Consider the following 16,118-nt stretch of genomic DNA (forward strand, 5'->3'; position numbering starts at 1 on the left):
AAAAGCTGGGGTCTTTGGGTTAGTCAAATTATTAAAGTTATTGAGCATGTCACAATGTCAACTGTCAACTCAGCTCTAATTCAAAATCCTATACAAATAAGAAGTAGGCCATGTCATAGACTTTTTTGTATCCCAATGTAGTCTGATACATACAAATAGCATTCACTCAATAAACAACTCTTGGTAGACGATGGGTAAGTCTGCTTTTAACTTTATTATCCCCAAAGTCAGAAATAACCCTTCAATTCTAACTCAAACTTTTATTCTCCAAAGTTGTGCTTTTATAGGTCAGCAATTGGTTACCCCAAATATTCTTAAATCAAATGATTAGTCAGATGTCACTATATCTCTATGGGTCTCAGTGTCATCATCCACAACATGGCATTAAAACGGGCTGATAGGGGCAGCTAGGTGGTGCAGTGGATAGAGCACTTACCATGAAATCAGGAGGACCCGAGTTCAAATCTGGCATTAGACACTTAACACTTATGAGCTGTGTGACCCTGAGCAACGCATTTAATCCCAATCACCTCACAAAAGGAGGGGGAAAAAAGATAAGTTTTGTGGACTCAAACAGCAATTATTAAAATAAGACTAGATGATAGACATATTGCTTACTGTCTTGAGGAGGAAAAAGGTAAGGGAGGAAGGAAGAAAAAAATCTGTTACTTAAAATGTTACAAAAATGAATGTTAATGTGCAAAAATGTTTGTAGTGGCCTTTTGTAGTGGAAAGGAACTGGATACTGAGTGGATGCCCATCAGATGGAGAACAGCTGAAAAAGTTATGGTATATGAATGTTATGAATATTATTGTTCTATAAGAAATTACAAACAGGCTGATTACAGAAAAGCCTGGAAAGACCTATGTGAACTGATGCTGAGTGCAGCGAGCAGAACCAAGAGAACATTTTACATAGCAACAAAATTATGTGATGAACAACTCTAATGAACTTGGCTCTTTTAAACAATGCAATGATTCAAGCCAATTCCAATAGACTAGGGAGGGAAAATGCCATCTGCCTTCAGAAAGAGACCATGGGACTGAATGTGGATCAAAACATAGTAGTTTCACTTTTTTTGGTATGTTTGTTTTTTTTTTCCTTGGGTTTGGTGGGTTGTTTTTTTGGGGGGTCTAATTTTTCTTGCATAGCATGACAAATATGAAAATGTTTAAAAGGACTGCATATAATTAATTTATATAAGAGTGCTTGTTGTCTTGGAGAGGGGACAGGTAAGGGAAGGGCAAAAATTGGGAAAACAAAGTTTTATAAAATTAAATGATAAAAACTATGCATTTGAAAAAATAAAATACTATCAATAAAAATCTTTATAAAACATTGAAAATGATCTTTTCATGTAATTGGAGAAAAAACTACTACTGAGAAAAAACTAGATGTTACAATCATATAATGTTAGGGCTGGAAAACATCTTCAAAATCATCTAGATCAATCCATGCATGTGACAAATGAGGAAAATTTGAAGAAGTGATACATCCAAAGTCACATTATAACACAATGGCAGCTAGGTAGATACTCACCTGTAATCCCTGCTACTGGGGAAAAAAAAAAAAAAGAAGGAGGTAGATCACTTAGGTTTAGGGCTAAAGTCTATCAGGTATATATATATATTCCAGACATTGGAATTAATACAGGGAGCCTGACCAAAGAGGGATGAACCAACCCCAAATTAAGCAGGGAAAAGTTTCTCTGCCAATGAGCAGTAGGAGAATGGTTGCTATACTTCTAGCTGAGTGAGATGGTAAGAACCACTTGAACCTACTCTTCCAAAAAAAGTTAATGGCAAAGCTGAAAAAAAAAAAAAAAAAAAAATCCTAAATCCCAAGCCAGAGTTCTTTATACCACATAATGGTCTGTTTGGGCTAGGGTATTCTATTATTCCCGTTCAGCAGATAAAAAAGGAAACAGAAGATTTCTAAACTGAACCCTCTGGGTTAGCCATTGTGAACTTTTTCTTTTGGAAAATTATTCACATTTACTCTCACTAACAAAACTATAGGATTTTCAAAGGCTTCAGTAATTAATAAGACAATACTGAGAACCAAATTTCAAGTTAATAAAGGGCAATTAATGTAATATTATAAGTTCCTTTGAAGACCTAGATTTCTATGACTCTCACTTGCTAATTCTGAGCCTCACATCTACAAAATAAAACTATCTCACTGGGTTGATATGAAGGAAAAAAGACTTGTGTACTTTAACACACTATATAAATGTGAATTATGATAATAACCACTACTTTTTTGACTCACTGAATAAATCAATTTACCTGACTACAAAAAACTACAAAATGAAGTGATTAAATTAATTTCTAAAGTCCGCTGAAGTTCTAAACCCAATTATTTCTTCTTCAGAACCAGTGAATGATTTTTCTTTGTAATTAGTTTCAAATTCTAAATTTCAGTATCCCAAAGGGATGACCCCCCCACTACTCATTTACTCACCATAACAATGATTCTAGAAATCCACGTAACTGAGGCAATCTAGCCAACCAGATGCTAATATATGTTATAATTTGAAGAACAAGTAGAAACACACATGGACAGTACACAAGCTGAACATTTACTCATGGGATGTTTACCTGTCCATGTATATCTCCACAAACTGTGACTGGCGTAGATACTGGCTGAACATTTGACTCTTCCAACAGGAGGTCACAAACGTAATCACATAATCGCTAGGAGAAAAAAGAAAGCTTGAGAATATTAGTACAATGTTAACAAAAATGAAAAGGCATCATTAATCACGGTTTTTGACAAATAAAATTATTTCAATTGATGTGAATTAATCTGTTAGATTTATGCTGATCATACTATTTTCCCTTATAATGTGGACTCCCTAAATATATTATTAGTGATTATTTAAAAAACAAAGCCCCCATTTATATTCAATAGCTTTTCTTTTAAACGAGAGGGAATATAAGGGGGAGGGGAAGAGGGTAAAAAAACCTAAAAATAAAATAAAATCTTAAAAATGCAAGGAACACTAGAGGTCATTTAGCCTAACCCCAACTTGAATCCTCCATAACTATTCCCTACAAGACTCCAGCCAGAGTTTATTACTTTAAAAATCAGTCTATTCAATTTCTGGACAGTTCTAATTGTTAAGATCCTTTTCCCTTTAATAAGGCAAAATATGCTTCTTTGTAATATCCACTGATTTCTCTATGCCCTATAGAGCTAATGAGTCCAAAGATAATTCTTCCAAGTAATAGCCCTTCATAAAATTAAAGGTGGTGATCATGTCCCACTTGACATGTTATTCCCTTAAGTTTTCTCTTCTTCCTTTAGTGGACACCCAGCTGACAAATACAGCAGAGGGACTACTGACTATGCAATCTGAAGACTTTCATTAACATGTGATTTTGGGCAAGTCACCTAGCTTTTCAGGGACTAGACAATTTCCCAGGACTCCTCCAACTCTTGATCTACCATCCTACAAATGATATTTAACAATTCAACCCAGCTTCAACTAAATTCAACACATACTTATTAAGCATCTATATACAATAGCCTCCTAATGAATTACGTGGCTATGAATGATGGTATAGCAATTTCCAAATAATCAAAATTGCAAGTGATTCACAGAAGAAATGAAGAAAACATGGTGCACAAGCAGATTGCAGTATACTACCAATGATGACTTGCATAAAGGAAGTAGCAAAAAAAAAAAAAATCATCTGAAGAATTAAAAAGGAATAAGTTGATTGGTCATATAAAGGATTTATAAAAAGACATCTCAACAAGAAATGCACTTCAAACTCTAATTAACCCCATGGCTCATCACTTGACTTCTCCATCTCTACCCACCCTGACTCTAAATGGTGAGTTCCTCTTTGGCACCTCTACTTGAGTTATAATCACTTCAAAGGCAGGCTGAGCTGAGCAGAGAGCCAGACTTTGGGTCTACTCTTTCCATTTTCCCCTTCAGCTCTAGATCAGCACCCATTACAATCCTCACATATTCTAAGAGGGCAAGGGCTATCATCATCCTTTTAGTGTTTGTATTTGCATTCCATGTGCGTATCAAAGTAACTCAATTCATGAAAGTTTTATAGAATTAAAAGGTATTAAATGAGCTGCAATATATATAACTAGAAGTACACATTCTTGGGTTCATGATCTCAAAAAAAGGAAGTATACGCCCACCAAGCATTCTTCTAGGCACTGCAGATCCAAAGACAAAATGCCCTTGGATTGGTTACTGAGTGGCTATCATAAATACAGAGTCAGGATCTGAACCTATGATTTCATTGGTAGAGGATATTTTCAGATGAGGAAACAACTATTAGCCAACTCAGTATCTGGCAGTTTAAGAGAATTAGGGTGGAAACTAGCTCAGAGAGATTGAATTCCCCAGGTTGACAGAGCCAGTCAATAAATCAGAGCTTGAATCCAGAGCTTCTTAGCTCAAAGAGCTCTCCACCTCCTATACAGTAGTTTGCAAGACTGTTTATCCTGCAAAAGCCTTTCAATAACAAAAATGTGTTATGAATTCACAAGGAAATTTGATATATTTATTTTAGGTTTATTAAGTATTTACAATAACTGATAATTTTTGCCCAAAAAAGCTCCAAGGCAAAATTTTCACTATATAATTATAATATATAAAACTTAATTATGCCCATAATTATGAAATTCTAAGTACAAAATTACAAAATAATTACAAATATCTTATATGGGACATTAAGAATTAAAAGAAAACTGCTTACCATTACTCCTATCTATGAGACAATATTTTAAATGAAATAAATTGCAACTTGGAATTTAGTTAAGATTATAATTATGTACAACTTTAATTTCTTAGGCTATTTTATTTGAATAAAGATTTGTAATATCAGGCTCAACATCAGACAAATAAAAGCTTAAATCTAGTTCTGCATCAAGTTTCTTTCTGTATTTTGATTCAAAACAAGAACAAAGCAAAAATGTTTGCTCCCTATAAAACCTAGCACACTCTTTGATTCAGCAGGATTTCTTTTGGGATTATATCCCAAAAAGATCAAAGAAGGAAAAGAACCCACATGTGTAAAAATGTTTGTAGCAATCCTTTTCATAATGGCAAGGAACTGGAAACTAAGTGGATGTCCATCAGTTAGAGAATGGCTGAATAAATTATGGTATATGAATGCTATGGAATGTTATTATTCTATAAGAAATGATCAGCAGGATGATTTCAGAAAAGCCTGGAGAGACTTACATGAACTGATGCTAAGTACAGTGAGTAGAAACAAGAGAACGTTGTACACAGCAAAGTAAGATTATGTGATGGTCAATTCTGATGGACATGGCTCTTTTCAACAATGAGATGATTTGAGATAATTCCCATAGACGTGGGATGGAAAATGCCACATCAGAGATATGGATCAAACTTTGTTCTACTGTTGTTGTTGCTGCTTGACTGTTTCTATGTATTTTTTTCTTTCTTGTGTTTTTTCCCTTTTGGTATGATCTTGTGTGTGTGTGTGCGCGCGTGTGCAGCATGATAAATATGGAAATATATTTAGAAAAATTGCATATGTTTAACCTACATCAGACGGCTTGCTATTTTGGGGAAGAGGTGGGGGGAATGAGAGGGAAAAAATTTGGAACACAAGGTTTTGCAAAGGTGAATGCTGAAAACTATCTTTGCATGTATTTGGAAAAATAAAATACTGTTAAAAGAAAAGTTTGGTCCCACAAATATGTGACTGAAATGGGAAGATAATTTTTACAAGCTCTTTTGCTGGAAGATGAAAATTCACTTTTTATTTTAAGCCACCTAAGCAATCAATGAAAATTAAAATATAGTTATAAAACATTTACTTTTCTACTGACTAATGAGACAAGCATTGTATCAAATGACAGAAGCACTTAAAGTGAGTGTTTACATATTGCTTCATTTAAAAAAAATATTTATATATAATTATTCCAAAATCCTAAAGGAATTTTAAAATATTAAAACTTAAAACTTTGGAGATGCTCTGTATATAAACTAAACTCCATGAGAAAAGAATTTCTTTGGACATGACTTTCTTCACTTCTACCACTGGTATAAAAGCTTTGTTGTTTTAATTCATTAATCATGTCCAATGCTTTATGACTCCCATTTGGAGTTTTCTTGAATAAAAATACAAGGGAGTGGGGGGAGGGGGTTGTTGTCATTTCTACAGTTCATTTTATAGTTGAAGAAACTGAGGCAAATAGGGTTGAGTGACTTGCCCAGATTCACGAAGCTATGAAGTATTTAAGATCAAATTTGAATTCAGGTCTTCCTGATTACAGTGTCAGCACTCACCACCTAGGTAGTGTATCAGCTACTTTCACAGAGACAAATGTGAACAAAAGACCAGTGTTGCCAACCAGATCATCCAAAAATCCTCCAGATACCAGAATAACAACATAAGGAGAGGATAAATTTAAATTTAAAGTGTTAATATTACAACAAGCAATATTAGGTTTGTTTCTGTAATTTATGATGGTTTCAAGATGACTTATGATGCACATTGCTAATAACCATGGTTTTCAAACAGTCTGATATTTATGCTGCAAGAATACAATCATTCAAAGCATCTTGATCAAATGATTACACAGATGATGAGATGCAATTACAGGCTAACAGGGGAATGAGGGAACTACTCTCCCAAAATGTATACTACATAAATGAAGCACATATATCTGAATAGCTGAGTAGCATTTGAGAATCATTTTGAGCTGAAATGTTGAACCCGTGTGGAAATTATAGAAATGATTTGGTGACAGATTGACAAAGTGCAAAAATACACTGCACTTAGTGCAATCAATGAACAAACACCAAAATTACTGTGCACACAAATTCCTGCAGAAACAATTCTATATAATGTTTCAAACATGCACATATTTGTTGTCAGAAAGGAAAAAAATGTATTTTTAATTTACCTGGCCAATTATTCACTGATTACAGCATCATTAAAGAATTTTGAGTGCAAATCCCTTGGATCATTATGGGAGTTCTGGAACCACTAGAACATGCTATCTCTCGTATATACAGGTAAGCTTAAGTATACAAAGTAAAGGGAGCAAAAAAAGGAATCAAAGTATTTAGGAAAATTCAAGGAGAAAGGCACCACTAATAACATAAAAGGAAAGTGAAAGGTACAGAGAAGTAGCATTTGGGTTGAACCTTAATATTTCAAATTTCTTCTTTATTCCACAGCTCCCTTTTCAAGATATACTCAGAGTTAGCAATACCCTTTCTAAAATGAACTCTAAAATAATGATAGAAATGAAATTCTAAAGGATAATGGATAGATCTAAAAGTAAATGGATTTTGGTGACTTGTCATCCTCTGTCTCTGAATGAATGGCAAATGATTTCCATATATAGAAATCCAGGAAAATCGAAATATCTACTGTTACCTAAAAATAGAAGAGCTCTTGACCAGAAGAAAGCTATCAATCCTTCAGAAAAGATGAGCTACAGGACTTGGTTATTAAAAATTGAAGAGTAAGGGGGGGGGGGGGGAACATATGGAAGGAATACATTAGGGTCTTCATGTTAATGTTGGCCAAATCTGTACAGAGTTTTTGGTATATTCTTTTTTTTTTTTTTAACCTGTACTAGACCTTACTTCAAGGATCTCTAATTTCTTAAGTTTAATTATTTTCTTCCTACCCTCCTAAGCATTCTGAAGTCTTCATGAGTTGTTATGGCCTAAAAAATTCATCATTTAGTCACCGATACTTTATCATTAGCATCTCTAAATTTTTATAGGATAGTCCTAAGGAGAAAGCAATCTATAATGAAAGCATTTTCAACTTTTTAGGACATTCCAGAACTTATAGTTCGTTAACATAGCCTTTAAGAATGAAGGATAATTTCTAGGCAAAATGAGGCACTGCAAAAGGACTTAAAAGGAGATCTTAATCTTTATGTCAAGATAAAATGATAAAACTCACAGACTCCCATCTAGAAAGTAGTTTCTCTAATTTTTTTAAAAAGTATTGTGGATGCTCATCAGTTGGGGAATTGCTGAATAAGTTATAGTCTATGAATGTAATAGAATACTATTGATCTATAAGAAATGATGAGCATGTTTAACATATATTGGATTACTTGATGTCTAGAAGAGAAGGTAGAGGGAAATGAGGGAGAAAAAATTTGGAACACAAGATTTTGCAAGGGAGAATGTTGAAAACTATTTTTGCATATATTTTGAAAATAGGCTTTTTTTTTTAAATAAGCAGGCTAATTTCAGAAAAGCCTGAAAAAGACTTACATAAATTGATGCTGAGTGAATTAAGCAGAACCAAGAGAATATTGCATTCAGAAAGAACAAGATTATGTGATGATCAACAGTGATGGACTTGACTTTTCAACAATGAGGTGCGTCAAGGCAATTCCAATAGACTTGTGATAGAAAGTGCCATTCACATCCAGAGAGAGAACTATGGAGACTTAATGTGAATCAAAGTATATAATATTTGCACCGTTTGTTGTTGTTGTTCTTTGCTTGTCTTTTTTTTTTTCTCCTGCATTTTTTCCCTTTTGACCTGATTTTTCTTGTGCAGCATGACGAATTTGGAAAGATGTACAGAATTGCACATGTTTAACCTTGCTTACTATCTGGGGGAGGGAAGAAGGGGAGGAGAGAGAAAAATTTGCAACACAAGGTTTTTCAAAGTGAATGTTGAAAACTTTGCATGTATTTGGAAAAATAAAATACTATTTTTAAAAATTATAATATAGTATATAATGTACAGTATTTCTCTCCTTTAAAACTCAAATCAAAAAATCTTATAAATGAGATTAATTGTTCTGGTCTCTTTCTGATATGACCCTAGAAATGCTATGATAGCAATAAAACAAGAGAAACAGAATTAAAGTCATTAAGATATAGAGGGATGAAACAAAATAATTCCTATTTGTTAAAGATTTCACTTTGAATTTTTTTTTAACTTGAGACAATCCTAGAGAATCAGCAAAGACACTAACTGAAACAACAGATTTAGCAAAGCTACAAAAGCTGAAGTAAACTTGTAAATGTTACAAAATAAAAACTCATTTTTTAAAAATCCACATTTCTATTTAAAATCAAGAGGCAATTATAGAAAAGGAAGCCCTGGGGCAGCTATTAAGCTCTGAAGTTAGGATGACCTGAGTTCAAATACGAACTCCGAACTTCCTAGCTATGAGACCCTGGGCAAGTCATTTAACGGAAGAGAGGGGCAGAAGGGTTGGAGAGAGGAAGGGAGAAAGGAAGTTCCATTCAAAATAATTATAATATACATAAATATCTGGGTGTCACCACAACAAATTACAAAAACATTCTTTAAAGAAATAAAGAACACCTTAAATAACTAGAGGAATACTCAGACCTAATCACTAGGTCTTGTCAATATGATAAAATAATAATTCTACCAAAGTTAATCTGCAAATTTAGTGCTAGACAAACCAAACTACCAAAGGGACATTTTACAGAACTAGACAAAATAATAACAAAATTAATTTGCAGGAACAAAAAAGATAAGAATAGAGGGAGACTATGATTTCAAGACATCGAATTATACTATAAAACAGTAAATCTTCTACGCTATTAGTTATTGATTTAAAAAAACTAGATCAGTGGAAATGACTAGTCAAAGATGAATCAAATATAATTGAATTTAATTAACTAGTATTTTGTAAAATTGAAAAGATAAATTACCTAGGAAAGAATTCCCTAACAGAATAAGAGCTTCTGGGAAAACTCCAAAATAAGATGGTAGAAAGTGTATTTTTATAATAATTGCTTTTTATATTTTCAAGTACATGCAAAGTAGTTTTCAATAATCACTTTGACAAAACATTGCAAAAACTTTCTCTCTTCCTTCCTCCCCTCTTCCTTTGACAGCAAGAAATCACTATAGGTTAAACATGTGCAATTTTTCTAAAAAAATCTACACATTGGCTCTCTTCAACAATGAGATGATTCAAATTAGTTCCAATTATTTATGATACAGAGAGTCAGCTGCACCCAGAGAGAACTATGGGAAATGAGTATGGACCACAATATAGCACTTACATTCTTTGTTACTGTTTGCTTGCATTTTTGTTTTTGTTCTGGGTTTTTTCTTTCTTTTTAGATTCCGATTTTTCTTGTGCAGCAAGATAACTGTATAAATTTATATATACATATATTGTATTTAACATATACTTTAACATATTTAACATGTATTGGACTACCTCCCATCTAGGGGAGAAGTTGGGGAGAAGGAGGGGAAAATTTGGAACAGAAAGTTTTGCAAGGGTCAATGTTGAAAAATTACCCATGCATATGTTTTGTAAATAAAAAGCTATTAAAAAAAAAAAACTCCACATTCATCATGCTATGCAAGAAAAATCAGATCAAAAGGGGGTGGGGGGTGGGGGGAAATCAAACAAAAAAGCAAACTCATACCACCACTATCAAGAAAAACTGAAAATAGTATTCTTTGATCTACACTCAGTTCCCATAGTTCTCTTTCTGGATGCTAATGGCTCTTTCTATCACGTATTGGCTTCAATTGGTTTGAATCATTTCACTGCTGAAAAGAGCCAAATCCATCACAGCTGATAATCACATAATCATGTTGTTGCTGCAGACAATGTTCCCTTGGTTCTATTTACTTAGCTTAGAAATAGTTCATGTAAATCTTTCCAAGCTTTTCTGAAATGTGCCTGCTGATCATTTGTTATAGAACAATAATAGTCCATTAAATTCATATACCATAACTTACCTGGCCATACCCCAACTGATGGGCATCCATAAGTTTCTAGTTCCTTGCCAATTCAAAAAAAGCTGCTACAAACATTTTTGCACATGTGGGTCCTTTTCCCTTTTTTATGATCTCTTTGGGCTACTGACCCAGTAGAAATACTATTAGATCAAAAAGTATACACAGTTTTAGAGCCCTTTAGGCATAGTTCCAAACTGCTCTCCAGAATGGCTAGAATCAGTTCACAACTCCAGCAACAATACATTAATGTCCTAGTTTTCTCACATCCCCTTCAACATTTATCATTATCTTTTCCTGTTATCTTGGCCAATGTGAGAGGTGTGTAGTGGTACCTCAGAGTTGTTTTTATTTATATTTATCTAGTCATTAGTGATTTAGAGCATTTAGAAGTCTTTTGAAAAAAAAATATTATACCACAGATCACAATAAATTCAAAGTGATATGATCTAAACATTAAAGTTTAAAAAAAAATTAGAAAAGTTGATCATACTTATATCAAAGTATGTAGAGGGTGAATTCAGGAAATTACAAAAGATAAAAGATATAATTTTAATGATAAATTTTATTCTTGCAAAAGTTTTTTTTTATTTTAAGAAGGAAAGCTATTACAGAGGAAAAAATCTTCATATCAAATATCTGATGATTTACATCCAGTTATACAGAAAACAAACAATTAAAGACTATGAAAAGTATTTTCTTATAGTGATCTAAGATGATAAACAACATTTCTTAAAATAAGAAATACAAACCATTATCAACTATATGAAAGAATGCTCCAAATAAGAGAAATACAAATCAAAACAACTCAAAGCCTTATTCATACACCCATCAAACTGGCAAAGATGACAATGTTAGAGAAATTGTGGGAAAATGAGTAAACTAATTTACAGCTGGTAGAACTATAAATTAGTCCAAACATTCTGGAAGATCATTTAGAATTATACCAAAAAAGTAACTTAATTATAATGATCAAATAAGAAAAGAAATGTCTTTGCTTAATCAACTTAAAAGAGGGATCACTTTGTTCACCTAGGACCAGAGTGAAAGGGAAATCTTTAAAAAGTACTGAAAAAAAGAGTTAATTGATAGCAGGTATATGGTTTCTTTCAACAATATGTTGTATTAATATTACTATTGTTATGATCTGTAAAGCAAAAACTCTAAAGTTGAACTTATCTTGATTTTACTTTGTGGGAGAACTTTACCTCTTGTTTCACAATTACTATAAAATATAAGCTGGAAGTTGATTGAGCTACAGAGAAAATATCAATTAGTAGAAGAAACTGCCCATCTGGATCCCTTTTCAGAAGAAATGACTGCATATTAATAAATTGTCATACAGATTTTGACTTGAAACACCTATTAGATGTTGCCCCTCTTTTCTCTGAATATTTTGTACCTCTAAATATACTTTCACATCACATTTTGTATTACATGTATCTCTGTGTTTGTCATATTCTCTCAGTCTTTATATTCCCTGAAGCTACTAATATGGTATCTTAGAGAACAGAGCAAATCAACAAGCATTATTAAGCATGTATTATATACCAAGCAATGAAATGTACTAAGCACTTTGAAAATAAAGAAAGGCAAACAAATTCAAAAACAAAAACACTCTCAAGAAGTTCATAATCTACTTGGGGGAGGAATGGGAGGACTTCAAAAACAATTATGTATAAACAAGACATAGAGAGGTTATTTTGGAATAATCTTTGAAGTAAGTCTCTAAAGTTAATTATGGAGGACCAAGAAAACATTCTTGCAGATGGTTGAAATTTAACTTAGACTTGAAGGAAATCAGAAGGCAGATAAAAAGGAAGGGGAAAGCATGAGAGACAGGCAGTGGAAATGCATGGAATCAGAAGTGTCCTTGTTAGAAAAATGGCAAGGAAGCCAGTTCACTGTAAATCTAGTGCCTTTCCTCTGAGAATAGCCCAATTACTCCCCAAATATCCTATGTATACCTTGTTTGTGCATAATTATTTCCATATTGTCTCTGTCATTATACTGTGAGCTCCTTGAGAACAGACACTGATTATTTTGTTTTTGTGTTTTGGTTTGTTTGCTTCTTTTTGCATCCTGAGCACTTAGCAGAGTGGCTGACACATTAACAGTAACTATAAAAACTGATTATGTCACAGCATCCCTGATCTGATTTTGATCAAGTCCAGAATCTCATGGGCCATGCCTCCCTGCCTGCCCAACACTTAATTGAAACATTTAAGTTGATCTTTTGTTATATCTATATTAACTTTCTACCATAAATACATTATATATATATAATTAATTTCATTTACTCACTATTTTTAATTCTCTCTCTGTCTCTCTCTCTTCTCTTTTCTCCCTTTCTCTCTCTCTCTCCTCCTCTTAATTCTTTCCTATTTATCTGACCACTTCTTTTCAATCTTTCTTTGCAGAATTGTCATCTAACTCTTGCCCACTATGGATGTTTCCCAAAGCTCTGTGCTGGATCCTCCTTTTTTCTCCTCCCCTCTACAATTTCCCTTGGTAATCTCATAAGCTTCCATGGATTTAATTATAAAATCTTTGATTCTCAAATTAACTTCGCTTTTACTTCTCTCATCTCTAATTCAATAAACATTTATTAAGCACCTAATGAGTCAGGCATATCTTCTCCAAATCCAAACAGTATCTTTATCCCTAAATCCTCCCTTTTCTCCTAACTTCCCTGTTAGTGTTAAGAGTACCATCCTCCCAGTCATACAGCCTCACAACCTAGGTGTCAGCCTCTATTTCTCATTCTTCCTCCACCTACCACATTCAGTCCTTTGACAAGTATTATCAGTTTTACATCTCTCATACACCCCCCCCCTTCTCTCCTCTGACACTGTCACCACCCTGGTTTGAACTTCTATCCACTCCTGCCTAAACCAATACAATAGCCTTGTGGTTAGTTTCCCAACTTCAAGTCTTCCCCCACTCCAGTCTAATCCATCCTTTAGCTGTCAAATTGGTTTTTCATAAAACGCAAATCTGACCATGTTACCCACCACCACCACTACTACCACTACCACCAATTCAATCACCTTCAGTGGCTTCCTGGAGTAAATATACAAACCTGTTTAACTAAACCTCTGTTTCACTTTTAAAATCCTTTATAACTCATCTTTTTATTTTTACTCCTCCTTCCCATATATTCTGTGATGCAGTGAACTCCCAGTTCAATAATTTTTTTCCATCAAATGATATTTTATCTTTAGGGAGTGCAAAGTACAGTGCCGTACCCCATAGACAATATACAGTTATATATAAGATATTTTCTCTAAGTAGAGATTTAAAATCTAGCTGGGAAAAAACAATATCTCCTTATCTATAGCTTATCTAAAATTGGTAGTGCTTAAGAAATGTTTTGAGTTGCCAACTAAACGATAATACAGAAAATTTAAATTATATGATTTAGACAACAATTCAAGACAAGATTATTTCATTCAATAAATATTTATTAAGCAAGTACTATGAAGTTCTGGGCATTGCTGAGTATTGAAGGAGATCAAAAATTCAACTAAAACACAGTATCTGTTTCTTCAACACTAAGATTCTGCAAGCTTTACAAATAACACAAGTTCCTAATCCTAGAGAGACAGAAAAAATCTCAGGATTAGAAGAAACCTCAGAAGCAAACTGAAGAATTCCCTCTAAAGATCCCAGACAAATGGTCAATCATCCTTTGTTTTAAAGATCCTTAGTGAGGAAGATGCCACCACCTATTTGGTGTACACAGCTTTTACTTGTAGGAAAATTTTTCTTTTTATTAACGGTAAATCTACCAGTGCACAATTTTTATCAATTTCTATTAATTCAGTAATCTGGAACTAAGCAGAACCAATTCCCCTTCCACATCAGAGTTCTCCAAATACTCAAAAATAAGTGAAAGTAAAAAGAGCACATAATCTAGAATTCGAAAATCTGGGTTCCATTACTGTCTGAAAATTAAACGACATGGTCCTGAGCAACTCACAAAATTTTTAAAAACCTGTTTCTACACCAGTAAAATAGAGATAATTCTTAGTAACAGCTAATCTTCATGTTGATTCAAGAACTTCTTATCTATTATTATTCCATATGAGTTTCACAACAATTCTGTGATCTATTTCCCATTTCCCACTAAGAAAAGTGAAGCTAAGACAGGTTAAATGTCCTTTCAAGGGTCACATATTGTTCAAGGTAAGATTGGAACTCAGACGTTCCTATTCTGATCCTAGTACTCCAGTCATTGAACCAACCAATTGTATTCACCAATATTACCTGTAGAGCACTTTACAAATCTTAAAATGCTATAAATGATAACCATTTACCTCCTTCCCAAATCATCTTGCTAATTATATTCTAGTGAGTAGGAATGGGGGCTATTAGACTGCTTCAAAACCTAGCATGAGTGTCGACCAACAATCAAAGATCTGGTACTATCAAAGTTCACTCTTTCCTCTTCTTCATCATGCAATCATTTGCCAAAATGCCAATTTTTCCACAAAGTCTCTTTACTTCTCTCCAATCACACCATGCTCCTAAAGACTCTCCTCACTTTTACCTGGGCTACTGTAATAACTTTCTGATTTAGTCTCCTAGATTCTAGTCATTCCACTCTCCAATACATTGTCCACATAATTGTCCCCACTTGCCCCCAAAAAATTTAAGGCCAAAATGTGCCATGTTACTCACCCATCCTCCCATTCAGTAGTTTTTGTATACTATTAGGATAAAATAATCAATATTCAAGGCCTTCTGCAATATGATTCTAACACAACTTTCTAAGCTTATTCACATTATTTATCAACATACTATCTACATTCCAGCCAAACTACCTGAACCTTACATTCCACCTCCCATTTCATGCCTCACTGTGCTGTGTCCAAAAAAAGGGGGGAAAAAAATCAGGAAGGGTGCAAGAAATAACAACAACAACAAAAATATCATATGAATGCAAAATGTTGTCCACACCTGAATAACACATGAAGTTTCCAATATACCAACCTCAAGAAAGATAAAACATAATATCAACGATCCAGAGAGGCACGAATAGAAAGGTTAAAAGAACAGTGACACTGTATGGAGAAGAAAAAAACTAAATCAATTAATCCAATATAATTTAATATATTGAATATAATTTTCCAAAAAATTAGAATCTATAAAATCGTGGAGGGGATAGAAAACTGTTCCTGCAGGAAAAGAACTTTACAGGAACATCAAGCACACTGCAACCAAAGTTGTTGCTTTGTTGGTTGTTTTTTGGGAGTTTGGGTTTTTTGATTGTTTGTTTTTTGGGGGGAAGACAGTCATAATGATTATTGTTCTTAATATATTGTAACTAACTTCTAAATTCCAGCTTCTTAAACTATGGTTTTTGATCACTTAGGTAGTCTCAT

General features: G+C 33.6%; 1 protein-coding gene across 2 annotated transcripts in view; it reads right to left on the reverse strand.

The window, feature by feature from the left end:
* Positions 1-16,118, reverse strand: part of PPP6C (protein phosphatase 6 catalytic subunit) — a 45,096-nt gene that overhangs the window by 15,135 nt on the left and 13,843 nt on the right. For both annotated transcript variants that reach the window (XM_074293079.1, XM_074293078.1), the window contains one exon: positions 2,602-2,697. In XM_074293079.1, the coding sequence (XP_074149180.1) occupies positions 2,602-2,697 (96 nt within the window). The remainder of the gene's footprint in view (positions 1-2,601; positions 2,698-16,118) is intronic.

Source organism: Sminthopsis crassicaudata, chromosome 2 (genome assembly GCF_048593235.1).
Source record: "Sminthopsis crassicaudata isolate SCR6 chromosome 2, ASM4859323v1, whole genome shotgun sequence".
Lineage (NCBI taxonomy): Eukaryota > Metazoa > Chordata > Mammalia > Dasyuromorphia > Dasyuridae > Sminthopsis > Sminthopsis crassicaudata.